A 25,992-nucleotide genomic window follows, 5' to 3' on the forward strand; every position below is an offset into this window, starting at 1 on the left:
CAGTCAGTGATAGACCAGTGGGACAGTGATTCTATAGGGACACCATGGTCAATTTAGTTTTTATAAGTATCTTCTTTGATATTGGCAAAATGACAAAAAGTCACTTAAAAATCTGTTTGTTTTCTTTACATCTGTCTCTGTCATTAAATATTATTATTGGGTTTTTGCTAGTAATTTAAAGATATCACATATGATTTACAGTGTAGGAAAAACACCACTGTGGGATGAGAAAGGCCCCTTTCTCTGATTAAGAGTACATTTAAGGGTGTCAGGTGGTGGTGGCACATGCCTTTAATCCCAGTTCTCAGGAGGCAGCGGAAGGTGTATTTCTGTGAGTTCGAGGCCAGCCTGATCTATAGAGTGAGCTACAGGGCAGGCTCCAAAGCTACAGAGAAAACCTGTCTCGGGGATGGTGACATTGTATTTAAGAATTAAATAGCATTAATTTTAAACTAAATCCATGCAAATCAGGGCTTGAAGGAGGAGACTGGATGATGTTTTAGCTAAGCTAATTAACATGCCCGTGTTGTGTTGAGGGCACCATCCTGCCGGTGTGATTTCTCCTCATATTCCAGGAGTGACCTTGATTCAGCCGTTTATGATGTGGTGGCCACCAGCAACACATGCCTATCTATTAACATGAATTTCAAATGCATGGGATGGAAAACTCCACTCCTTATTCACATTGGTCACATCAGGTGTTCAGTCAGTCACTCATCACTGCTATGTTAGGTATGAGGATATGAGACATTTCCCCAAAGCTCTGAGACAAATGCTTCCAAGGACAACATAGCCGTTCACTCTTCATGGCCATTGCTCTAATGTTGGTGGGACAAACTCTGAGTTTGTTCCTTGAGACTGATTACCATTTAATGCCTTTCTACTGTGAGAAGAGATAATTCACTGAAAAGAATACACTTTTGGATGCATGATACTTTATTTAAACACACATATATACAACGACAAGAAGGGAAGTGGTGCTGAATCCAGCCCGGTGGCTGCATGCATTGGTGGGACAGGCAGACTGGTGTCACAGGATGAGATGAGATGTGTGTGGAGAACAGGAAGAATCGGGAGAGGGAGCTTCACTTCCCATCACCACATGGAAGGATCTTCAAGCCTGGAAAACAAAAGAAGCAAAGCATGGAAGAGCAACTGCCCTGCTCTGGGAGGGGCGTCCTACAAGAGTGAGACAGGACAGCAGTCCTGAACTGCACAACGATCAGAAGCTATTGCGAAGCCTCCTGTTGGCGCTGCAAATAAGAAGCCACAGGGAAACAGCAGCATAATGAAGCCCCAGTTCATCGGCTTTTGCCCCATGGGAACTGGAGTCTCTAAGAGAGTCCACAGAAGGCTCTGTACATATCAAAGGAGCTGAGGGACTCCAGCGTATTTCTGAAGATCAAAACTATAGGAATCACATGAAACTATAACAAGAAAGTTAGTGTTGTTCAACTCTGAATATGCTTCTGTTGTTTTCTACGGAGAGCGATGCTATTTATTAGACTCTAAAGGGCCCCTTTTAATAAAACAGCATTCACAGGCAACTCCAAGGCTATCAACTTTTGTCTCTTCCTAATTGCACATGATTGAGTCTGTCAGTCAGGGTGCCATTAACTTTATTCCCTGCACTAACTGTGTTATTTCAGTCTACAAAACAAAGCAGGCAGTGAAGTTCTAAGCAGGCCCGGCTCGTTCTTTCCAAATCCTAAGTATGCATAGCCTACCCTAAACTGTTGCAGTGGCAAATATCCTATGCATATCAATGAGATACGAAAAAGATGCTTATTGATCAGTATCAAAAACAATGCTTATGAATTTCCCACCATTTCCTTGTGCTCACTGGTTAAGTCTAGGGTAATGCGTCCAGGGAGAGAAGCAGTGAACTTATTCCAGTTCAGACGATTGTTTACCTCAGAGAAACCATCTGGCTGGGTGTTTCATAAGAGAGCTGAAAGAGCATTGAGGGAGGGTGGGTGATCCTGCTGTCACCCGTGGGCTCTCCATGGAGAACTTCCATGTAGAGTGACACACCAGTCACACTCACTGAGCAAGCATGCTAGTGACCCCTTCTGGGGAACATGGTTTCTGACGGTGTGGAGTTCTGTGCATCAGGGGAACTAGCCAGCTACGGGGATGCTTAAGAATGGTGTGCTGAGATCTAGCAGGAGGCAAGGTCAGCAGAGCAAGTTAGGGGTTATGAAAGTGAAGGCAGATTCTGCCCCTTTAACAGCACCCCTTTCCTGTCCAGGGGGCACCTGCTTAGCCCACTGGGGAGGCCTTTGACTTAGGCAGACACCTGTGTCAAGACCTGTTCGTACTCCAAGAAAGGCTCCAGACTACAGATAAGGATAATATATTGCCCAACAGTGAGTCTTTGAATAAAATAAATCACTATATTGAACCAAAATACATCAAAAGGTATCCAGGAGCACTTGACTTATCTCCAGTTTGGGGTAAAGCCAGAGTCAAACATACGAGGGACACCGGCTCTAGGACATTTGGGTGTGTTACCTACTGTATAAAAACTAGATTGTTCACCCCAAATGGATGATTGGTTGTTTCAATTTGGAGCTGTGGGCTTGCTCTATGCTCCCTTACATCTGATGAGGCAAGATATTCTAGAGAGTATGATTTCGAGCTAAAAGTCACTCACATTTAGAAAGGAGCATATTGGAAAACAATATGCCCTGCAAGTTGAGGTTTGCCGGTGAGTGCATTATAGAAAAGGTCTTTTAAATATGGCTTTCCACTTCTACCTCTGCCCTAATCCCTCTTTTCTGGATTCTTCCGTCCTAATGTTCAGATGGACTCCAACTTTCCCCAGTTTACCTCCCCTGGCATCTTAATCTCAGTAGCAACGTCTCCACCCCACGTCTTGTCGTACCTTGTTCTGGGGACATTTTCTGTGCTTTCTCTCATTAAGAGGTCTGAAATCAGTGTCTCAGGGCTGGATCTCTTGCCATATCTGAAACAAGAAAGCATAATCAGAGATTTATCAAGTAAGCTTAGGGTAGCCATAGAGTCCATGAGGAGAGAGGAAGAGAGCATATCACCAGACTCAGACATTACTTCCAATTGTCCATCTGCTACTAAGTATTCTCTGAGTGTGAAGCAGGTGACATTAACAACTTTGTAGTAACACAATGTGCATACACATATATACATATACACACATATGCAGGCTTGGCATGGAGAAGTGCTTGGCATGTAAACCTGATGACCTGAGTTCAATCCCCAGAACCCAAAGAGGAAACAGAGATCCAGCTCTGGAAAATTACCTTCTGACTTCCGTGTGCAGGTGCCTGCAGGCATACACCAACACAAACGTTCTCTCTCTCATCCCAAACAATAAACAAATACAACTTAAAGGTTATATATATTTAATTTTCTGAAGTGCTTCATAAATATTTTATTTTTTGAGATTATACCATAATTACAGCATTTACCTTCTTTCTTTTTCTCCCAACAAACCCTCCCATGTACCCTTTCCCCAGCTTTATTTCAAATTCATGGACTCTTTTTCTCTAATTGTGATTACATGTGCATGTGTGGGAGGGGGGAGGTAGATCCCTAAATAAATAAATACAGCTATAAATGGACAGCATGCTAAATGTACATAATGTTCTTTGTATGTAAGAGAGATAATTTTTATAACTTTGTGGAATTAAAAAACACGGGAACACGATATTAAAATGTTTTCATAATCAATTGACTGACTATAGTTCTGATGATTTACAACAGTTTAAATCTCAACAAGGAGTTAATACCATAGAAACAGCCCCAGAATAATGATGCTTGAGGTCCACCTGTGTCTTTGAGTGTATTTATGCACGTGTAAAACTAAAATCAAGCCACGAGCCCCGGTTAAAGCAGTGTCTGTGGAGAACTACCGTGAAGCAATGCTGGGGAGGCAAAGCGAGGCACAGACGCGAGTGGCTACTGCATCCGCCCTTCCAACCCCATCCTTCCCGCTCTGTCCTCACAGTTCCATCATCACTGGTCCCTCCTTACAGCCCCCAACATGCTCCGGGTCTTACAGTTTCTCCATCTGCTGGAGGACTCATGGCTTCCCCCAGACATGAAGAAGTCCTACCGGCCCACAGAAACGTTTCTGTGGGTCCCTCTCCCCTGCCTATAGTAGGATACAGCTGTCCTGCTACTCACTCTGTAGCCCAGGCTGGCCTCAAACTCACAGAGGTCCACCTGCCCCTGCCTCCCAGATTCTGGGATTAAAGGCCTGTCCCCCCACCACCTGGCTTTCTCCCATCATCTGTTAAGGTTTACTCCATGATTAGACTAGGGACAGTGCCTTGCTGTTGGCTATTCTGCCCTTCAGTTGATAGGGAAGCCAACCTGAATTCATTCACTCTTATGCTCCACTGAGCGAGAGGGCTGGAACCCTTTTCCCAGTCACAAATCTACAAGTGTCGTGAGAGCTTCTGCCAGGTCATACACCTACAGGATGCCCAGGCTCGGAGTTCTTTTTTCTCTAATTAATTCTGGATTATCAGATTTCCCTGTAATAAGCAAGCTTCTAAAGATGGAGTTTTTAAGGCAAAGATTCTCGAACTTGGCTTCATGTTAAACTCCCCTGGGGCGCCTTTAAGGACACTCAGAAAGCCCAGATCCCATTTCGATTTAATTGGTGAGAGCGGAGGCCACGTCATTCTATTTTAAAGTTCTCCATGTGATTGTGACGCAAAGCCAGGACGAAGAAACACTGTACTAGGGACTTCTCAACCTGTGCAGTACTAACACTTGGGAGAAGAGGATTCTTTACTGGGGGGCAGGGTAGGGGTGGAGAGCTGGGCCAGGCATCCTGGGATGTTACCAGCATCCCTGTCAGCTCCATACTGGATACTAGCAGCACTCACTTCTGGTTTTGTCAACCAAACATCTCTCCCAATGTTGCCCCATATCCTAGGGAGTATAAAATCCTCCCCGCCTGCCCCCAGCCACCAGCTGAAAGTCACTGTTCTAATGAACCATATAAGCAAGATGTGATAGATCCATAGACTAGACTAAGAAAATCCGGCCTGCAGAAGCATTGAATCAGCAGCCTGGACCACAATGGGAAGATAGCTACAAACAGGACTGGCTGGCAGGAGGAAGAAAGAGAATAATTACAGATAAAACAGTCACGAATGACATGGTAAATTTCAAAGGCGTGGACTTCTGCCTGGGAGTCTTTGGGGGGAAGTCAACAACTACACAATAGAGCTTCTAGTGGTTTCTAGGCTCATCACCAAGATGACAGAAGGAACTGCCTTAGGGACCAGTTCCCTCCTGATTCTCTTCCCATGACAGGAAAGGCCCTTTTCTCACTTCTAAAGATAGTAGAAATTACATTGAATGTGATAGTGTGGCCCCAGCCAAAGAAACTCAGTAGAAGGTTCCAATTCCGTAACCCTAAAACAGCTTTCTTGAAATGCCCTTGGTTTTATGATCTGCACAGTGGAGACAGTTAAGTCCACTTCAAAGTTGTGAGGAAAAGATTGAATGAGATGACTGGAAAAACATGAAATGGAATCATTCTATACACTGTGGCAGCTGTATAGCAGCAATCTTTACAAAAAAAAGATTAGTTCTATAGGTTGTATCTAAATAAAGTTACTTTTAAAAACGTAGTATCATTTCAATATTTTTTCTGAGCTGTATGAAATAAAAAATTGAAGTCATTGACTTTCTAGGAAGTCTATTGGACTCAAAAACACAATTCCTTTTTGCTAGCCAAATTGATCAATTTCAAAAGATTATGAGCCAGTATTACTTAAGTGATTCTGCACACACTGGGATTGTTTTCCCCAGAAGGCTTTCAGATTGTCACACAACTTTCTGATGAAATTCAGAGTAGACAACTGTTTCAGAAGTATAACCCCCTTTTGGATCCTATCTACCCATCCCCTGCATCGGGAGCAGTTTAACCTCCTCTGGTAATTTACCATGCATAATTGAAACATGCTAAGTAAAGAACATTAATGCTTCCAAAGGCCTGGCCCCTACAGTTCTTCAAGGTTCTCAGTGATTAAAATGTGTTGTTAAATGTTTAGAACGAAGAGTCACTGATTTTGCAAACTAAGTCCTGTATTGTTTTTAAAGTAGTGCGGATTTAATTTGCTTTGCTTGACTTTAACGCTGAGAGAAAAAGCAAGGCCCTTGTCTTTGACTTCTGGGCATTAAAAATAAAGTTCGCCATCTCTCGGGTCCCAGGCAGTCAGGGCATAAACAGAATAATGTGAAAGCTTTGGCAAATAATAAGGCAAAACCCAAGCACCTTCTTTTCAGAACTCGGTTGCTATAAAGTGGAAAAGTCAGCTTTTTAAGACCATCTAGTAATTCTCAAGTGTGGGGCTGAGATGGTTCAGAAGAAAGAAACCCATGGTTCTGTTGTCCCCTCTCCCCCACCAATGCTGCCCACCCAGCTTACCCTGGGCAGGTTGGAAGGTCTCAGCAACCTTTTAGACAACTGGACTGTGTCCTTAGTGTTTTTGGTGATGGTTATTTAATCTAGGTCGGATTCCCTCTTCCCCCTACACCATAACCCAGTTGCTTCCCTGCTCCTGTCACTGCCAGGAGAGGTGGGTGGGAGACAGAACACAGCCCAGAGGCACTGAATTTTGGGCTCGGGACTTGGAGACCAACTGTAGTGACAGGGAGAAAGTATCCAGTTTGTGTAGTGTGTTCCCTGCTCACACATTTATCTAGAGCTGAATTTATGACTGATCCTGCTCAACCCTGGGACGAAACAAGGGAAAAAAGAAATCATCCCTGCTGTCCAAGACTCCCAGAAGCTGCAGTTGTTCTGGCCTGGAGCTCCAGGCACCAGTCGGCGGACGCACCCACCTCTGCCTGGTGATCAGATTGATGTAGTGTCGTAGAGCCGAGTAGTATCTGGCCATGTCCTCAGCTGGTGCATCCTCGCCCGGATTGTCGGGCTTGGAGGGGTATCCCTCAGCCAGCACGCCCAAACACACGAGCAGGGACAGAGCGAGGGTCAGTCCACACAGCCCCATTCGCTTGCTACCTAGCATCTGTGGATACAAGAGGCTCAGACTTGGGGATGCCGAGGATGCTCGCCGCGTCCCAATTCCCGTTACCACTCCAGACCCTCATCTGTTTCCATCCCGGACCCCAGAAAGAAGCCCGGATTTGGCACGTGCCTCTTCCAGAGCTTTAGTGGACCACCCGCCCTGACCCGGCCCCTCTGCTCTGCCCCCATTATCCATGAAATGTCCCTCTAAGTCACCCGGTGAGAGGTAGAGGAAGGGGGTCCTCTAGGACAGAGCTGCCCTCTAGCTTAAAGAATGGCCACTTTTCTCCTCTAGCCCCTAAATCATCCTTGGAGGACAAAACTTTCTTGTAGGTCACTTTTGATCTGTTTGGCTACAGGCGCTGCTGTGACAGTCACATTCCCCAGGGTGTGGCAACAGGACCCGGAAAGGGGGCTCACAGGGTCAGTTAGAATCCTGGAGGTGACAGGGAGCAGGGTTCCTGACACCATGGGACAGTACTCGAGAAACCTCCTTCTGGGCTCACGCAATTTGGATCCCTGGTTGCACCCCCAAAAGAAACGCTCCTGCCCTGAGATAGGAACCCCCATGTTCTTTTCCATACCCTCAAAAGATAACAGGGACGGAGGTGGGACGCCCAGCCAGAAGAGGCCCGGGAAAGGGCAGGTGGACAGTTGGATCAGAGTTGGCAAGTGGAATTTAGCCGCCAAGAAGGGTTGGGTGTGAAGCTGGCAGAGCCGGCTCAGAGGACCGGCTGCTGGGCAAGTTCAGGGGCGTCTGAGAGCCGGCGCTCCTGTCCCAGTGGGTCCTGGCACTCACCGTGGCGGGCGGGCTGGCGTCTCTGCGCAGCGGGTGCTCTGCTGTGGGCGCCTCCGTGAGGGATGAGAGTCACCGGTGGGATGCGGAGAGCGGGTCGCCAGCAGGCTTTTATGGAGCGCCCTTGCCGCGGCGGGAGGGGCCTCGGGGGCAGTCACGCCCGGGTGACTCCCACCGCCACTTCCCGCCCCCACCAGCGGGGGAGGAGGCTGGAGCCACAGCCGCTCAAGTGACTGGCGTCTGTAGCCACCCACACTCCAACTCACAGCGGCCCGCTCCGCGGGGAAAAGGGAGCAGCCAAGGGCGAGGATCCCTTGGAGCCCGTTCTTCTTCTCCCCGTCGAGTCCCGCCAGAGACAGGCACAGCGGGGACCGTTCTCGGTCGCCTGTCGCTGGAATTGCCAGCCCTCTGTGAGTGGATCTGTAGGGACCAACATCCAGCATCCTGTACTTGGGGAGCATCTCTGGGGTTCGCGCGACAACTGTGCGCTCTGAGAGGGAGGCAGCTGAACCAGGTTTGAGGTTTTTCCCGCTCCCACAGCAAGTGGCAGCCGAGCCCGGAGTACCGTGCTTCAGGGTCTCCAGGGACTTCCTTGGACTTACTGACTTTGTCTCCCCCCCAGCACTCGCCCCCAACGCTGAGTGCCAGGCTGGGTTGCCGCCAGAAACTCCCCCGAGGCCGCCACTGAAAGCCCGCGGTCTCCGGGGCTGCGGCCGTTCCACAGCTACCACGGAAAGTGGCGGTTCCAGGAGCATCCCCAACTCAGTCCCCCACACCGCGCCCCTGTTGGCAAGTCTTTGTGAAGTCCGGTACGCTCTGTTAACGCCTGAATGAGTACGTGCTTTCGGATTGAAATGAACCAGATTAAAAGACCAACATCAACGTGTTCATCGCGTTAAACCTGTTGATTACATATGAACGATATTGAAATTATTCTTACAGGATGGGCATTCTACATGGTGCGCATGAGTTAGTGCCCCCTGGAAGTTTGCATCTAAGTAAAATGGAACGTTGCCAATGTGGAGTTTATGAGTTATTTTAAAGCTAAAATAGATGATTTAGTTCAAGTGTCACTTCGTGTGTTGTTTAAACATGCTAAATTAACTATCAATTACACACAGGGGTGGGAGAGAGAGAGAGAGAGAGAGAGAGAGAGAGAGAGAGAGAGAGAGAGAGAGAGAGAGAGAGAGAGAGACTGTATGATCAAATGATATTTTGAACACTAACATCCCTCGCTGCTAGACGGCTGCACTTTCCATATTTCGGAAACCTGCACCAGGGCCATAAACACCGGACTGTCAGGACTGCTCATGTGTCCACGTGAGGACTTTTGATAAAAGAGCAAAACATCTACCTCGGCCCTTCTGATAAGGAGGAAGGCACACGACGCTGCTCAATAAAGTAATCTTATTTTTCCAATGAATCAGAGATTCACATCGCTTAAAACCTAGATTTAGCTGGAGTCACTGGATCTGGGAGAAAGTACCCTAAGGGGGCACCTCTTTTGAGCAGGGAACTCTGGGAAACTGATTAACTTACTTTATAACGATGGTGTTTGGGAACAAGAACTTTCCCCTTTAGCGTTTGCAAAATAAAGTCCAGGCAGGGTGTGTCCAGTAAGTATACCTCTTTCTGCCCGGTTCTCTTCTCCTCTGAGCTGCATCATTTGGCCTTGAGCTCTTAAGGTGCTGTCAATCCCTCACGTCATTCCATCAATTAACCCCTCCCTTCTGCAGTTTCCTGTAACTACCCTCAGCTCTTAGAAACAGCCCCTCCCCCAGGGCAACAAACAAACCCAACTTCCATTCCAAATAAAGTCTCCTGGCTGCTGGCTCTCTCCTTAGTTCCAAAGTCAAGTTCCTTGACTTATTTATGTACACAATTATTTATTTTAATAGCTTTTCTGAAATATCATTAAAATATACTAAAAAGCTTTGAAGGTTGGAAATATTCCCGTGGATACACAAATGAATCCATGAAGACATAAAGAATATAGGTACATGACCCCTGAACCTTCTTGAATGCTCTCTGACAGTCGGTCCTCCCCCTCCTCCTCCCTGCTGCCGCCTCCATAGATCTGTTTTCCTGCACACAGAATTGCTTGCATTTCTAGACCTGCACATAAGCCCAGTTCCAACAGAGCTTCTCCTCTCTGCTTTTTCTGTGTTTTATCCAGCACTCTTAGGCTGAGACACACCCGAATATCAGTATGATATACCTCAATTCTCAAAAACCAACTCTGCTTCTCCTAGACCCTAAGTTGCTTCCAGCTTGTGCTATGACTAAGTCTGCAAGGGAACTGATTGGGAAGTCACTGTGTTGATGTAAGCAATCATTTCTCCTAGGAAAACAAATGCTAAATGACCAAGTGATGCGAGCTCTGTCTCACAGTTCACTACCAGGCTTTTTTTTCTTTTTGCTCTCTATTCCTCTCCCCCTCTCTCTCTCCCTCTCTCTCTCTCTCTCCCCCCCTCTCTCTCCCTCTCTTTCTCTCTCAACCAGTTCCTATTGTTATACCTTTAATTACTTCATCTCTTCTGTTCCAATATGTGATCCTTGTCAGTGTTATCCAGTAATTTTACACCTTAGCCAATGTTAACTTTCATCTATAGAATTTCAGTGTGGATCTCTTTAATACCCAACAAGTCCAATCTTTATTCTAGGCTTTTAACATGTTGCTGTTATTATTACTACTATTTTGGTATTGTGAAATAGGTTCTCACTATATAGTCTAAGCTGTACTTGAACTCCCAAACAAGGGCTTCAGTCTTTTAAATCCTAGGATTGCAGACAAGTCGTGTCAGGCCCAGCTGAATATGCATAGCTAATAACTTCTATCTTCCATGAAATTACTGTATTTGGGTTGACTTCCCCATATATGATGACCCCCAGTTTCCCGCTTCTCTGTATGCCTCACAATCATTAGGATGCCAGATACTGTGGGTGTTACCTTGTTTTTTGTCAGGTATGTGTGTGTGTGTGTGTGTGTGTGTGTGTGTGTGTGTGTGTGTCTGGAGCTTTGTTCTGGAAGAGTAAAAACTTTGCCATAGTTTTGCCAGGTTGAATCTTATACTTCAGTTGTGTTAGGTGACTTCAAGCTGGCTTCAGTTTAGAGTTAATTTTTCCCACTTTCAGAATATGATCTCTCTTGCTTTAACTGATACCTGATAACTGAGTTGGGCTACTCTGCTATGCCCAGTCCCTTGTGAGCTTCAGGCCCTCCTTATCCCATGCCTTTGTGTGGTTCATTGTTTGATCTTGTGTGGTTTCTTTGAAAGTAGGATTTAATCAACATTCAACTTAGTTCTGGAGGGAGGCACTGCAGATTCCCACATTCTCACCTTTCTGAATTCTCACTGCCTGGCTCACCCATATCCAGCCCCAGCTCTTCTCAAGACTGCCTGGGGACCTCCTCTCTGGATGGCAACCTGAATGATGCTGATGCCCTTGCCTGTCTCCTCTCCTTTGATTTCTATTACCAGGAGATCACTACCTGTTAGTAGTTGATGTCTATATTCTCAGAGTCATTTTATTTATTTTTGTTTAAGGTCGTCATTGTTTCCAGAAGCCTCCAAGCATGACCTTTCTACTATAGGCTCTGCTTCTTTACCCTGGTCACAGGGTAACACTACTCGTGTTCAAGCTATTGAAAGTCTGTCCTACCTTCCTGTGTGGTCCACAGTGCCCTAAAGCATTCTTTTAAAGATTGTCTCACAGCTGTAGCTGTCTATTTAAGTATATACATGTGTGCTATCCCTAAATCATTTCATGTCTTTAATATTTTGTAATTGTAAGCTCCAGAATACAGAGAAATGCCCTTCTTTTAGTAGGTATTCAACTAAATAAAACTGGGATCAGTGTGTCACTGTCTGTCCTTCTGTTGTCTGTCTGTCCGTTTGTTTGTCCGTCCATCCATCCATCCATCCATCCATCCATCCATCTACCTACCTACCTACCTACCTACCTACCTAATAGCCAAAATTTTTTAGGATTTCATAAGCCCAAAAAACAAGTTCTCAAAGGAACCCATGGAAGAACCAGAAGTCACACACAGAGATGGGTAAGCAGTCTGACTGATGGGCAATAAACTTCAGGTGGTGGGAGAGACCTATAGCTCTGCTTTCTTCTCCCACCCCCAAGAAACAAACACTGGTCTTTTAATTTACATTCTCATCAAGTCTAATACAGCAGTATTATATACTCCCTCACCTCTACAGGCCAGGAAACAGAGACGATAATACAACTTCAAAGCCAACTCAGCTTCTCTTAGACCCCAGAGGCTTGTTATCTGCTTGTTCTATGACTAATTTTGCAAGGACATTGATTGATAAGTCATTGTCTAATATGGGTTTTAAATAATCTGGCATGATTATCCATTCCTGTAATCCTGGAAATACACAGGCTGAGGGGGGAAGATTACAGTATGAGCTAAAAGATGATATGCTTCTATTTTTTCAAAATTAAGTAAAATTTGATAAAGATTCAGTAAGATAATTTAATAGTCTCAAATGATTTTTTAAATAATCTGGGGGATCATTTTATCTTAGCAAAATTATACACAGTTTCTCTAACAAGGCCACACCTCCCAATCCTTCCCAAATAGTCCCACCAATGAAGGACCAAGTATTGAACATATGAGTCTATGGGACCATGCTTATTTAAACCACTGCACTCAAATATAAATATTTTCTTTGAACTGTTTGCCTCGAAAGAGTTTAAAAGACTACAGGAGGCCAGTAAATGATAAGCAAATATGTACATTTTAAGCCTCTGTCAACTGGATTTCAGATATGTATAGCCAAAGGAATTCTTACTTGCAAGCAACTTAAACTTCTTACTCTAGAGAACTTTTTTCTCTTTTTGTTACTTTCAGATTACTATTATTATTATTTTTTAAAAAAGCATGTTCGTGCAGCTGTCAGTTTTTCTCTCCCTCTCATGCTATCTGGGCTCATTCCTTTTCAAATGTAAGAATTAATTTAGGCCTGTTGTACCCATGGGGTATGTCCCTTGGTCTAGAAACTTCTAGTTTCTTCCTTTCTTTTTTTCTTCGGGCCATTCTGATTTCCTTTGCGCACCTTACTAAGCTGGGGAGCAGGGAAACTTCCTGATCCTGCCTGTCATTTCCCAGCGCTCTGTACAATGAAGCCAGCTTGCTGACAGCACTGTCTCTTGCTTTGTATTTTTAGCAGTGTCTGGGAATTCATGTCTAAAAGAATTGGGATAATTATGAGGACTATTTGAACCAAAATTACCCCCCAAATTTATCTGAAACATCCAGATAATTACAGGAAAAAATATATATATTTTTTTTAAAATCTGGAAGTATTCTGGGAATAGCTGCAATTCTCTCCTCCTCTTTGCCTGCACAGGCACAAAAGGATGCCTCTGAAATAGAACAGAATGCGGAACCTCAGACAGGCTCTCTGTTCTCCTGGGCAGTTCCATTTTATTCTAGCTTGTGTCCCATGCTCTTGGTCACGCAGCAGCAGAACGTTTGCTTTGTTGAGTAAAAGATGACAAGTAGTTAATTCTCCCACATGGGAGGTGGGCTTTCCGCAATAGGAAGCTTCAGTTTGCCTGTGTGGGTGGCTGACATGCCACACAGGGTCACCGTCACCTGCCTCAAGTGACGCTCTTGGAGACATTGAAGAGTTTTGTACTCCCCTCTCACGAGGCTGGATGGAGAAAATCCAGTGTCTGTGGAGAGGATATGCTATTTCTCTTCTAGGTACTGTTGTAGAATTTGGGAATTTATGACTCTGCAGACCTGCTGCAGGAGCTTCAGCCTCGCAGGGGTTGGACACCAGGGGTGGGTAGGTGACTCTTGGTTTCCAAGTCTTGCCTGTGATTAGTTTGTATGTGACTTCCGTCGGGTTATATTTCTTGAAACTCAGTTCAAATGCCTAGATGCTCATTCCCCCATATATTCATATGCATTATAAGAGGGTTCAGCCTAAGTTAGCTGGGAAAGGTCAGGCAGAGGCTGATCTTTCTGGCCCGAAGGAAGACAGAGAGCATGTGTTATGAAATAGATAGCCCTGCAGAAGATCCCAGAGTCCCCAGGGCCTAAGAGGAAGCAGTCATGCTCCACAGCTCCCTCAGGAGTGTGAAGCTCAGGCAGCCCAGGCTAGACCATGCTGCTTTTCTCTCTTTTCCAGGGAGTCCACCCTTCAGGCCTTAGAGCCTCCAACCTGAGAAGGCTGGCTACTGTTGGGTCTTACTTCTCGGTGAGAGTGAGCAAGCATCAGGTACGCTTGATGGGAATGGTGGGATCCCGCTAGCTAAGATCCTAAAGAAGAGTTACAAGTTCACAAAATAAGAAGCTGGAAGACAGACCTGGCTACCAGAGTGAGCTCAGCAGTTAGTGACTGTTGATGGCATCCAACTCCAGGCACTGGCCAGGGCTCTGTCCTCTAGTCCTAAGTTATAAGAGTTCTCCCTGCAGAGTTGTTAGGTAGCTGCCCCAGGAGTTTGATGCTTCCTCAGATCCACCAATATCTTTTATTTTTGTTCATGTCTCTTTGAGTGAACGGAGGAACTCTATGCAGATGCTTCCAGCATGCTAGTTTGTATAATTTGAACTGAGCCATCCTTTGAATTACTGTAGCAAATAAGAATTTTCCCTGGGTCTGGAGATGAAGTTAGACGAAGCTTGCTGAGAGGGATGATCCAAACAGAAATCAACCATTGCTGTGAAAGTAGTCAGGGAAGGGGGAGGGTTGGTGGCGAGGGGGCTGTTGTAAGCCTGGCTGTCTAAGTTCAAGGCCTGGAACTTCATTTTAACTTAATTTTAATAGTGACAGGACAGACCACAATGTTGTCAAAATGTCTTTCACATGCACACCCCACCCCATGCGTGGACACACAGACACACTTTAAAAAATAATTTTAAACTTTGTTTCTTTTCTATACATCAAGAATGGCATGGTAGCTGTAGGCCACCAGCACCGTCATTCTCTAGGGTACAGATATGGGTTTTGTGTACTTGAGTCTGCATGTATGAAGAAGCCAATATGCTCAGAACTCGAAACTGCAGAATCAACACTTGGATGCTTACGACGAAAACCATACTGTCTGTCCTTGTGTCATAACTTACATGGGAACTATGAAATACAGCGAAGAGAAAAATTTAAAGTTATGTGCGTGAGAGGAAATGTGTGAGTGTGAAATGTGTGGAGATGCTCACATGTGAATGATCCTAAAGGTTCCCCTAAATGCATGACAATAAACCTGGCAATGTAGAGAAACAGCTTTAAAAAATCAAAATTAACACAAAGAAATAGAAAACACGGATAGTTCCATATCCAGTGAAGTAATTGAGCCAATAATTTAAAACGTTTTCCATCAAAGTTTCCTGTGTTCATATGACTTCACCAGTGGATCCTTCCTAATAGTCTTCAAGAAAGAAAAAAGTGGATAGAAGAATTCCTGACATATTTTATGGTGCCAGAAAAAAAAAATTGAGATCAAAATCCAACAAGGAAATCACAAGACAGAAATCCAGATGCTGACATCATTCATGAAATGTATAGAATGGTATTTGTAAAAACAGTGATATAAGTCCAACGATGTATCAAATGGTCATTTGGAATATAAAATGGTCATTTCCGTCCAGTGACATTTATTTCAAGACTATGACTGGCTTAGAGTTTGTAAACTTATCAATGTAATTAGACATGTCAACAGAACAAAATTTAAAAGAAAACCACATAATCATGTCAGTAAAGATCTTGAAGTATTTTATGAGATTCAAGGTCTATTTGCACTAAAAAAATTCTTAGCGAATTTGGGGAAAATTTTATTTTCTGTATGTTGTGAGACAAGTTCTTCTCCTGGAGCTGAACTGCTCCTAGGAACTTCTCATTTCCTCGCCCCGCCCCACTCCTCACTACACAGATTACACCCCTCTGGCATTACCACAAAGAGTTCCTTCTATAAGGCAGCTTACTCAGTGCTGTGGGACAACCTGATCAGACCCTAAGGCTGTGAGGAACAGATCTTCCGAGCTTGGATATGATTAAATGTGGGACAGACTCAGTCTGACAAGACAGTTGATTCTTCTACCTTCTAGAGATCTGATTACAGTTGTGATCACTCAGTCTGGGTGCTAATGACATGTAAGACATCCCTATTGTGGGAAACACAGCGCACAGGAGGGGGCACTTAGCAGGAGCTTAGGGCTTCCCAGACTGTTTCTTTGTCAAGTGAAAGATGGTTAGATCCCTAGGAATAAACATCGTCTTAAAGCAGTATTGACCATGGAACATGCAATGTGGCTAGCTCTGGTGAAATGTGGCTAGCTCTGGGTGCAATGTTTGCTGCAGACATCTCTTTGTCTTGCAAACATTTCAGTCACCTGTGAATGGCACTGTGGGCAGTACACATAGGATTAATAACAACTAATTGGGGCCCACTGTTCATAAAGCATTGCACTTGAACTTATCTGCTTCTAACAATAGCACTGGGTAGATGCTATTATCCTCATTTTACTGAAAAGGTCACAGAAACCCAGAGCGACTATAGGAGTTATCCAAATTCACATAACAAGGGAGTGGCAGGAACTCAAAGCAGGAGCCTGAAGTTGGAGTGGCTGCTAAGACCCACTGACTGTGATTTGCAGGCAGAACTGAGCACACCCACCAAGACAGCAAAAACAACTGTCAGTGTAAACATGGCAAGCATGCCCAATGTCCAAACATGTTATAAGGAAAATGGATGTAAGGAGGGAGAGCCAGAGGGGAAGTAAGAAATAGAGGGGGAGGGGAAGGAAGTAAAAGAAAAGGGGAGGAAAGGGAGAGACAGAAAGAGAGAGTGTGTGTTTCTGAGACAGTCACCAGGGGTGTGATATTTAAGCTCCAGATTTGGCTAGGTGGGCCAAACCATGCCATTCACATCACAGGAAGAGAAAAGTGCCCATTTCAAGCACCAAAAGCAACCTGGCTGGGATGAGGGTTCATTGGAGGAAGTGATGGGAATTAAGCTGGAAAAGGAGACATCTTCCTATATTGTTAGAAAGACATCAAGTTTGGGGCTGGGGTGCAGCCCAGTGGCAGAAGGCAAGCTTAAGGTTGTCAGCCCGGAGTTCTACCTTCACAGTCACCAAAGAAGAAGGAGGAGGTGGGTATTAAACCACTGAGCAATATTTCAGAAAAATGAAGCAGACATGTGCATGAGGAAGTGTTGGAGAGAATGGAGATCAGATTCCCTGAGCCATGGTTGGCCATTCAGATGCAGACTCAGTTGGTGTGGTGCCATAGACAAGGTGTGGATGATGAAACGAGATGATTAGCAACCTTTCCGAGAAGAACCCAGAAAGCCAGCAATGCATTCTTCTGGGTGTGTCTGAAGGTGCTTTAAGACAGTTAGGTCATAAGGGCTCTGATCTAAACAATGGTTTAATCTATAGATTGATCCAAAATTTGAGCAGACTACTGGGAGGTGGTAGATTGAGGACCGGGAGCCTTGTTGGAGGGCTGGATCACTGGGACTATGCCTCTGATGGATGTCTTAGTTCTGTACACTTTCTGTTCCTCTATTTCCTGTCCACCTCAATGGCTGCTTGGCTCCATCCTGTGAGCGTCTGCCTTGTCACAGTGATGCACTGGCTAAGCTTTTCCTCCCATCTCAACTCTCTACCATGATTTCTCTCAGGTGTTTGCCACAGCAGTGCAAGGCTGACTAGCCCGAGGCATCAAGAAGATATAGCAGCGGATTTACTAACAGTTACTCATGCTTTCATTTCTGCAGATACCACTTAAGGACCTCCTTTGAGCCAGGAAGCATCTGGGGCTCTGAGTACAGAGCAAGGGATGTGACGGTAAGGACAACTTCTCATGAAGTTCAGCTTACTCCCCAGTTGATATGGAACAGAGAAAGAGAGCTTAAAGTGGAAAGTTCAAGAAATCAAAATGCAAAACCTGGGATTACATGACTGATTGTGAGTTACTGGGGAGCCTAGGTCAGAGCAGGTATCTGCGAGGATGGTATCTTTCAGCAAAGACCTGAAGAAGGGGACGGAGGACCCAGAGTACTCACGGGAAAAGATTCACTCACTGCCCAATGCTGCCTTGGTCCAGATGCCAGGTGGCAATCTCAGCCGTCCGCTACTCTCCCTGGCTCCAAAGGTCCTCCTCACCTGCCATCTTTTTGATACCACTCACCTTGTACCATGTGGAGCCAAAGAATCATCTAGCTAAGCTTCCATCGAATTCTTCAACTACCAAGTTATGAGATAAGGGGCTGAAGAGGAGGCTCAGATGTTAAGTGCACTTGTTCTTCCAGAGGACCAGGGTTCAATTCCCAATACCCACATGGTGACTCAGAATCATCTGTAACTCCAGCTCTGGGAGATCCGAGACCTCTTTAAGCAGACATGTATGAGATGCACCAGACATATATGCTGACCAAACACCCATACAATAAAATTGTGGGACAACACCATGGTCTTTATTTTTTTTTTAATTTTGTTGATCTTTATTGAGCTCTCTTCTTCCCTCCCTGCCTCTCCCCTCCCCTTCAACCCTCCCCCAAGGTCCCTGTGCTCCCAATTTACTCAGGAGATATTGTCTTTTTCTACTTCCCTTGTATATTAGATATATGTATGTCTCTCTTAGGGTCCTCATTATTGTCTAGGTTCTCTGGGATTGTGATTTGTAGGCTGGTTTTCTTTGCTTTATGTTTAAAAGCCACTTATGAGTGAGTACATATGATATTTGTCTTTCTGTGTCTGGGTTGTCTCACTCAAAACGATGTTTTCTAGCTCCATCCATTTTCCTGCAAAATTCAAGATGTCGTTATTTTTTTCTGCTGTGTAGTACTCCACTGTGTAAATGTACCACATTTTCCTTATCCATTCTTCAGTCGAAGGGCATTTAGATTGTTTCCAGGTTCTGGCTGTGACAAACAAAGCTGCTATGAACATAGTTGAGCACATGTCCTTGTGGCATGATTGAGCATCCTTTGGATATATACCCAAAAGTGGTATTTCTGGGTCTTGGGGAAGGTTGTTTCCTAATTTTCTAAGAAATCGAGCATGGTCTTTATTTTAAGCCACTAAATTTTGGGTGTGTTTTTATTCAGTTGTAGATAACTAGAATATTTTCTATCACCACATTTTGATTTTAGTAAACATTTATTTGTTAGACATAGTTCTTCCGTATTTTTTTTTATTCTTCAGTTTTATCCACACTAGGGCATCAGTGGCATGAGAGCAAAGACTCGGGTCTGCTAACAGTTGTATCTTCAGCACTTATATACACTATTGGGTGCTCCACGAGCACTGCCAAACAAAGGGGCTGCTGTATATGTGTTCTGAATATCTGCCCCATAAGGGTAACAGGAGTAGAATGGATAAGCAGGTCACACAGAAAGTGGGGCGGGGGGCAAAGGGAGAGACAGAGAACGGGGAACTGAATAAATTCTTTACACTACTATCGTTCAAGTTCCTCATAGTTGCTAAGAAGCAGATCCCGAGTATGAATGCAGACAGTGTGATTTCCCATCAGTGCCCATAAACACCACATTATTTTATAAGGAAAAAAGGAAAGGGGAAATAGCTAATAAAATTTCCAAGTCCTAAAACCACAGAAGCACAACGAAGAAGGAAGGAAGAGAGATGGCAAGGAGAAAGGAAGGCCCTGGGAAGAATGGATCTACATCTTAAATAGCCCTTCCTCTCCTCTGCCCTTGGGAGCACTAACAAAGGAAGACATTCACTCGGCTGATGTCTGGGCATTATGTAGCAAAGGAGAATGTCCTGACTTGATTTGGAGCAGGATACATAGTTATCATGGAGTAAACCATCTTGGAGAGAGAGTACAGCACTCTTGATATTAGTTAAAGGTTAAAAGTTGTAGTCTGATAGCAAGAATGAAAAAATGTGCACTAGAAGAGCACACACACACACACACACACATACACACACACACGTGCACACACAATTAACTTCCAAATTAACTTGGGAAGAAGTAACAAATAGAAGTAAAGAGAAAGTTAAAATAAAAATTATATATTATCTAGAAAGAATTGAGTTATATATTATGTAGAAAGAACTTGAAATGGAGATGGTTCTTTAGAAAGGCTATGACAGCTGATAAATTTCTAATTAAAGAAAAATTCAGGTCTATAATTTTTAAAAGGAGAAGCTAAGATAAATGTAACCAATTAAAGGAAGTTATACTTAGCAAGGAAAGAAAGAAAAGCAAATGTGGAGGTTCACATCTATAACTCTGGCACTCAGGAAGCTGAGTCAAGTTCAAGACCTATGTGAACTACATAGCAAGACCTGGTCTCAAAAGCAAAACAGATAAACAAAATAGAAGACATGATTACAGAAGAGAAAATAAAGTTTATTTTCCAAAAAGACTAATAAAAGGATCTCTCAAACCTGGCTAAAGAGCTGCAAGATTAGAGTATGTGAGGAAATAGGAACCTGGCTGGACCTCGAGTCCTGGAGATGTTAGACAACACAAAGAAAAGAATGTGTGCAGCCCATAGTCATAAACGGAAAACCTGTGGGAAAAGTGATGCTTATCAGCGAAAACCTACTAAAATTGACTTTGGGAAAAAAAAAAAACTATACAAAGCATAACCAAAGACTGTAGCAAGATTAACAGTCCTTTAGTTAAGAAGGAACCAGACTCCCTGATGGCTTTTACGCAGGTGCTTTACCTCATATTCAAAGGACAAGTCATTTCAATGTGTGCTTTAAATCATGCTGGACCACAGGAAAGGAAGCTAAAATGATCTTCATATTCATATATGACATAGTGGGCAGAGGACATCTCTCAGTGGGTAAAGTGCCTGTTGTACAAGCAGGAGCATTTGGCTTCAGATTCCCAAACCATGGAAAAGCCGGGTGCTGTGGCATGAAACTGCAACCCTAGCTCCTCCTGGGAAGCAGAGACAGACAGCTCTCCTGATAGCAAGCCAGTCTAGCCAAACTTTTTCTGCTCTAGGTTTGGTAAGAGCCTTTGTCTCCAAAAGTAAGGTGGAAAGCAGTTTCAGAATACACCAGATGTTGACCTCTGGCCTCCACAAGTGCATGTGTACACATCCACACGAACATATACAACAAATATACACACATGCATGTGCACAAACACAAATTTTACAAAAATTTTTATAAAAAGCGATAAACATAAAGCTATTAACTTGTTTCACATATAAATGCAAGTATAAGATATTATAATATTATAGCAAAACAGCTATGATAAATTAGTAATAGAATTTCCATAGTGTATGGATAGAACTACATTCAGACATCAGTGAACACAATTCATAAATTAGATAAGTTAAAAGACTAAAACAACATGATAGATACCAAAGGACATTTGATTAATTTCAAGAGCCACTGAGGTGAAAAAGAAAACAGTAATATAAAGATTTAAAAAAAAAATCTCTCTCAAGGGAGACAGAACAGGAAACTTGAATGGAAAGAGAAGAGGGTGAAAAGGAGGAAATACGGGTGGGATACTGACACTAAGGCCATTTGAGGCTTCGTATGGAAACCTACTGCTTTAGGAGCTTTTAAAATATATACATATGTGGGAGACATCTAAATGGAGTCACCAAATAAGGGGGTAGATACGGCCCCAACTCGGCATCTTTGGCCACCAAGTGAAACATCCATTGCCCAGATTGTGTTACAATTGTTCTGTCGTTGACTAGAGAGGACCCATGGGAGCACCCACACATCTCAGGCTATGGTCAATGCCATTGACTGCTTTCCCAAAACTGATGATTAAAAAAACATTACTGAATACAACACTTGCATATTCACCGAACTTGGAGAGGTCAAACTAGCGCCTACGTAGAGTTTTTGCCTCTATTGACTAGTGTTCATGGTTCTGAAATGTACTCTGTTCACTGCCAGAGGAGAAAGGCAACTGTCAACCCAGCCACACATCCTACAATTGACAACAGTCACCTGCCTGGCAGAAACGCTGGTGAAATATGGTGGCACAACATTGTGGGAGTGACCAACCATTCTAGGATTGGGTTTAAGGCCACTCGGCCATGTGAAGCCCATGAACGACACTGCTCGGATTGCCAAGGACTGAGACTTAGGTAGGCCGTGGTCCTAGGGGAAAAGCAGAGAATAGTGTTCTGCCAATGGAATGCAGCAATAAAATGACCCTAATAACATTCTGCTATGCTCTTAGATCACTGTCTTTTTCAGGCATCATCAGAGAAGCTTCCTCTTTCAGTAGATGGGAGCTAATACAGAGACCCACAACTGGACAATGCGCAGAGTGAGAGACTTCGGAACAGTCAGTCATACGTGATTTATCTTCATCAAACCTCTCCCCTCGGAGATCAGGGAGCTACATGGAAGAGGAGGCAGAAAGACTGTAAGGGCCAAAGAAGATGGGAGACTCCAAGGAAACCGTGTGTTTCAGACACAACAGGACCGATGCACATGTGAACTCACAGAGACTGTGGCAGGATGCACGGGGGTTGCACAGGTTCAAGCCAGACGGGGTCCCAGTGTTGAGAGGGAAAAGTGGACATGAGCTCCCATTCGTAACCAAGGAGCTATCTCCAGTTGGCATCTGTTTGCAGAGGAAAAAATAGCTCTCTTCAGTGGAGCATCACTGGGGATATCAACCACACTTAAGGAAGGCCCCATTCCAGAAGTAGATAGTCAACTCAAAACTAACTTAATGATATTTAGTAAACTTTTTTGCCTCATACTGCTTCGTTTGGACATTTTGTTTTGCTGGTCTTTGGCTTGTATAATATGGTTTTTGCTTTTGTGTTTTTATGATTTTTACTTGTGTGGTTGTGTTTCTTGTGCTTTCTCTTTGTTTTCATTTTCAAATCCTGGTTTATTTTCTTTCTGTTTTCTGCAGAGGGAAAGATGGCATGCAGCTGGGTGGGTGAGTGGGGAGATGCGGAGTTCCTCAGTAGAGCTGGGATGGGGGGAGAATCGTGATCAGAACATATTGTCTGAAAAAATATTTTCTGTGAAAAGACATATATTAAAAACAAAGATAAATGAAAATCCCCTCTACGTCCATCATCAGCCATTCTTCTCTGTAAAGAGCTATCCTTTCGTAGCTGGGACTATTGGGAAAGACAGGACAAACACTTAATTCTGTCTGCTTAATAACCAGTTTTCAAAGGAAAGAGTTGGTTTAATAACCATATTAAAGAGTGTCTTGTTGGCAACCTTACATTTTTTTTCACTTCTTTTTTCTTTTTTAAATTTGACTTTCTCTTTGGGGGCATCCATCTTCCACCCATCTGTCTGACTATCCACCTGCCTATCTATCTGCTAACCTGCCTATCTATTGATTGATTTGTACTGAAAGACCCCCGAGGGATGTCTTCCTTTCGAGAGAGGCCCCGAACCCACGAATCAGACGAAACCACACTTACGGATGCAAACAGCAAGAGGTTTATTCGAATACACAGGTACCTTGGGCGACAAGGTCTCTCGGAAGACTTGCGCGCCCCCAGGTTGGGGTGAGGGGTTCTTATAGGAGAGCAAAAGCGCGGGTACAGAAGCGAAAAGTGTGGTTACCAAAGCGAAAAGTTTGGTCAATTCAAATAAGGCCAAGAATGCGCGCTGAGTGGCAAATTCTTGACCTTTCACCTAAATACCAAGGAGGGGGTTGTCCAGGGGCTTCCTGTTTTTCTTATCTCTTCCTGAATTGTTTATTTCTAAGGCCCTGCATTCCAGCATCAAGGGTGGTATTCCTTTCTTTTTCCTTTTCAGTACAGAAACAGTCCCAGATACCCCTAGCTATTACTTTTCCAACTATCTAATACTCCACCTCTAAGCTGTGTTCCCTTCCTATCCAACATAAACAATCTCATAAAACATCCGCTTCAGGCAGTTACCACGTAGCCCACAAAATTCCAGCTGTCTCCTCTAGGCTGATATGAATGACTTCTCTTTCCTTACCAGTTCCAGCTTGATCCTCACTCTGCTCTGCCCGCCTGTAGATAAGCTTTATTGAAATGATCCATCACAGACTTGCTCTGCTTTCTAACGAGACCCAATCTAGAGTAAACCTCTGCCTCCTTTGGGCCTTTCAAGCTACACAATGAAGCCAAGTTCAGGTTCCTCTGATTCCCCGAGGAGGCACTTTTCCCCCTCCCTTATTCCCCTGCTGCCCTGCCCCTGTTCCAATTCCCCATGGTGGCAACGAACAAGAAAAAGAAATCCAGGTTGTTCAATTATAGACATATAATATACTTGCTGGTTTTTGTAAGACGGAATTGAAGATAAAGTTTGAGGATTTATGCAATTACTATACATATCAATATAATAATTGATGATACATATAGACACGCATCTTCAACTTCTATATGAGATACATATATTTGCATGTCTCTATACTCCCATATAAATATATAAATATATGTGTACCAATCTCATATAGTTCCCATGTCTGATGGATGTTTACGTTCGCCACCATTTGTTCTGAAAGTGCTCTGGGGCTTTGACACACAAGCATTTCCGAGACTGGTTTAATATATCCCTTGTCTCAATTCTGAATAAAAATCTCAACAGATGTTGCAAGTCAGATCCTTCCGTAGCTTACTGGTTGGAGATGATTGTCTAAAATGTTTTAGGGATGCAATGATAGCATGGTTACTAATATATAAGTAATTCATATGCATTGACCCAGTCATTCCGTTACTGGGACTCTAACAAAGGAATCAGGAGATGGTGGCTTAGCCTCACATGGTGTTTATTGCAGCATTGATTGTGCTGGCCTAAGAGTGGAAACAAAGGGAAGCAGGACTCGGCCAGGCAACAGCCAGAGGGAGAGCAGTGCAGCACTTTTAGAGAAATGAATAACAACCAGAGCTTCAATGTGGCCATGAAACACTGAGAAGTAAAAGACGCCCAAAACAGGGTCGGGTACACGGCATGGCCTAACGTGGAAATAAACTCTCCAGATATTTGTATTTAAATTTGCTGTGAAGAAAGAATTTTGACATGCTATTAACTGAAGGGAAAAAGGATTAACGAAACCCTTTTTGATTTCCTTCAGTGTGTAGGGGTGTGTGTGGGAGTTAGAGACACACACATGGGGGTGGTGTATATAAACATATATACATCTATATTTTTTATTAAAAATAAAGGAAACATGAAAAAAGAAATAACATCAACCAAAACCCCAAATTTGACTTAATTTTTTTTAAATAGATAATTGGTAAAACAAAATATAGATATTTTAGAGAAAGAATTAATCAGGGCTTTCCTGGGCAGCTTCCAAACAGTATCCTGGGACTAGGGCAGCCGAGCCCCCCACTGTCAGGCATTGCAGGGGCCACCGATCTTCTCCTGGGACCAGAGAAGGTGCTCTGTCTGGGTTCCTCTTTCTTCTTATGCTTGTCACAATGGGGGAAATGCTAGGAAAACAAATAAATAAAACCAAAAAGATTTATTTTTTCAAAAAGTTCTCAGGTCGTTAGATGCTGGGAGAGAAAGTTCACCTCACAGCGTTGTTGACACCCTACAACCTGTTTGCAATTGTAATTTACCACAAAGCCTACCTGGAGGGACTCAAGTGGGTGCAGAAAGACAAGGCTGGAAAGAACCTGGAGCCGCTGCATGTGGGGATTTGAAAGTAAATTAACAAAGCTTTACAAAGACATGGGCACTAAAACCAAATAGAAGAGAAAGCTGAAATGAGAAAAAGTCCATCCCTGCCTTGCAGCGCCCGAAGTAATTTCCGGGTGAGTGGGTTTGCATCCTGGCTTCGCTAATGCGATAGTTCTATGTATGAGTAATTTTTGAGTTCCACTCAGCAGTCCTAGCTCTGCTGATAAAGCCTTCCTGTGGACAAAACAGTCTGTTTACGCTTATCAAAAATACATTTCTGTACGGGAGTAATTTGTGACAAACAAAAAATAGTCTTCTTAAACCAGCGGTAACAAACTCCAGTTCTGTTCACGGCCACGGGAGCAATCGCCTATTACGTGACTTCAATATAATTTTCCCAAAGCACAACAGCTCCCGGCCATTTGTTGTTGTTTTTAAGGCCTGTGCATTATCTACAAAGTCCACTTTGCTGCAAGCCTAATGCTGTAGGAACAAGAACGCTAATAATTCTCTTATTTCCCTGAACCTATTTTTCGTTTATCTTTCTGGGATCTCAATGACGCTGGGAGGAAAGAAATGGCCCTATCATACAATCGC

The 25,992-nt window shown here is 43.8% G+C and overlaps 1 protein-coding gene across 1 annotated transcript; it reads right to left on the reverse strand.

Annotated features, from left to right (window-relative positions):
• Positions 1 to 918: 918 nt before the first annotated feature.
• Positions 919 to 7,975, reverse strand: Npy (neuropeptide Y). The gene is made up of 4 exons (XM_048440138.3): positions 7,833 to 7,975; positions 6,847 to 7,034; positions 2,888 to 2,968; positions 919 to 1,120 (listed from the first exon to the last, which is right to left on the reverse strand). The coding sequence occupies exons 2-4, from the start codon at positions 7,032 to 7,034 to the stop codon at positions 1,096 to 1,098; spliced, it is 294 nt and encodes a 97-aa protein (XP_048296095.1). The 5' UTR covers positions 7,833 to 7,975; the 3' UTR covers positions 919 to 1,095.
• Between the last annotated feature and the right edge of the window lie 18,017 nt (positions 7,976 to 25,992).

This window comes from Myodes glareolus, chromosome 6, assembly GCF_982192425.1.
Source record: "Myodes glareolus chromosome 6, mMyoGla1.1, whole genome shotgun sequence".
Lineage (NCBI taxonomy): Eukaryota > Metazoa > Chordata > Mammalia > Rodentia > Cricetidae > Myodes > Myodes glareolus.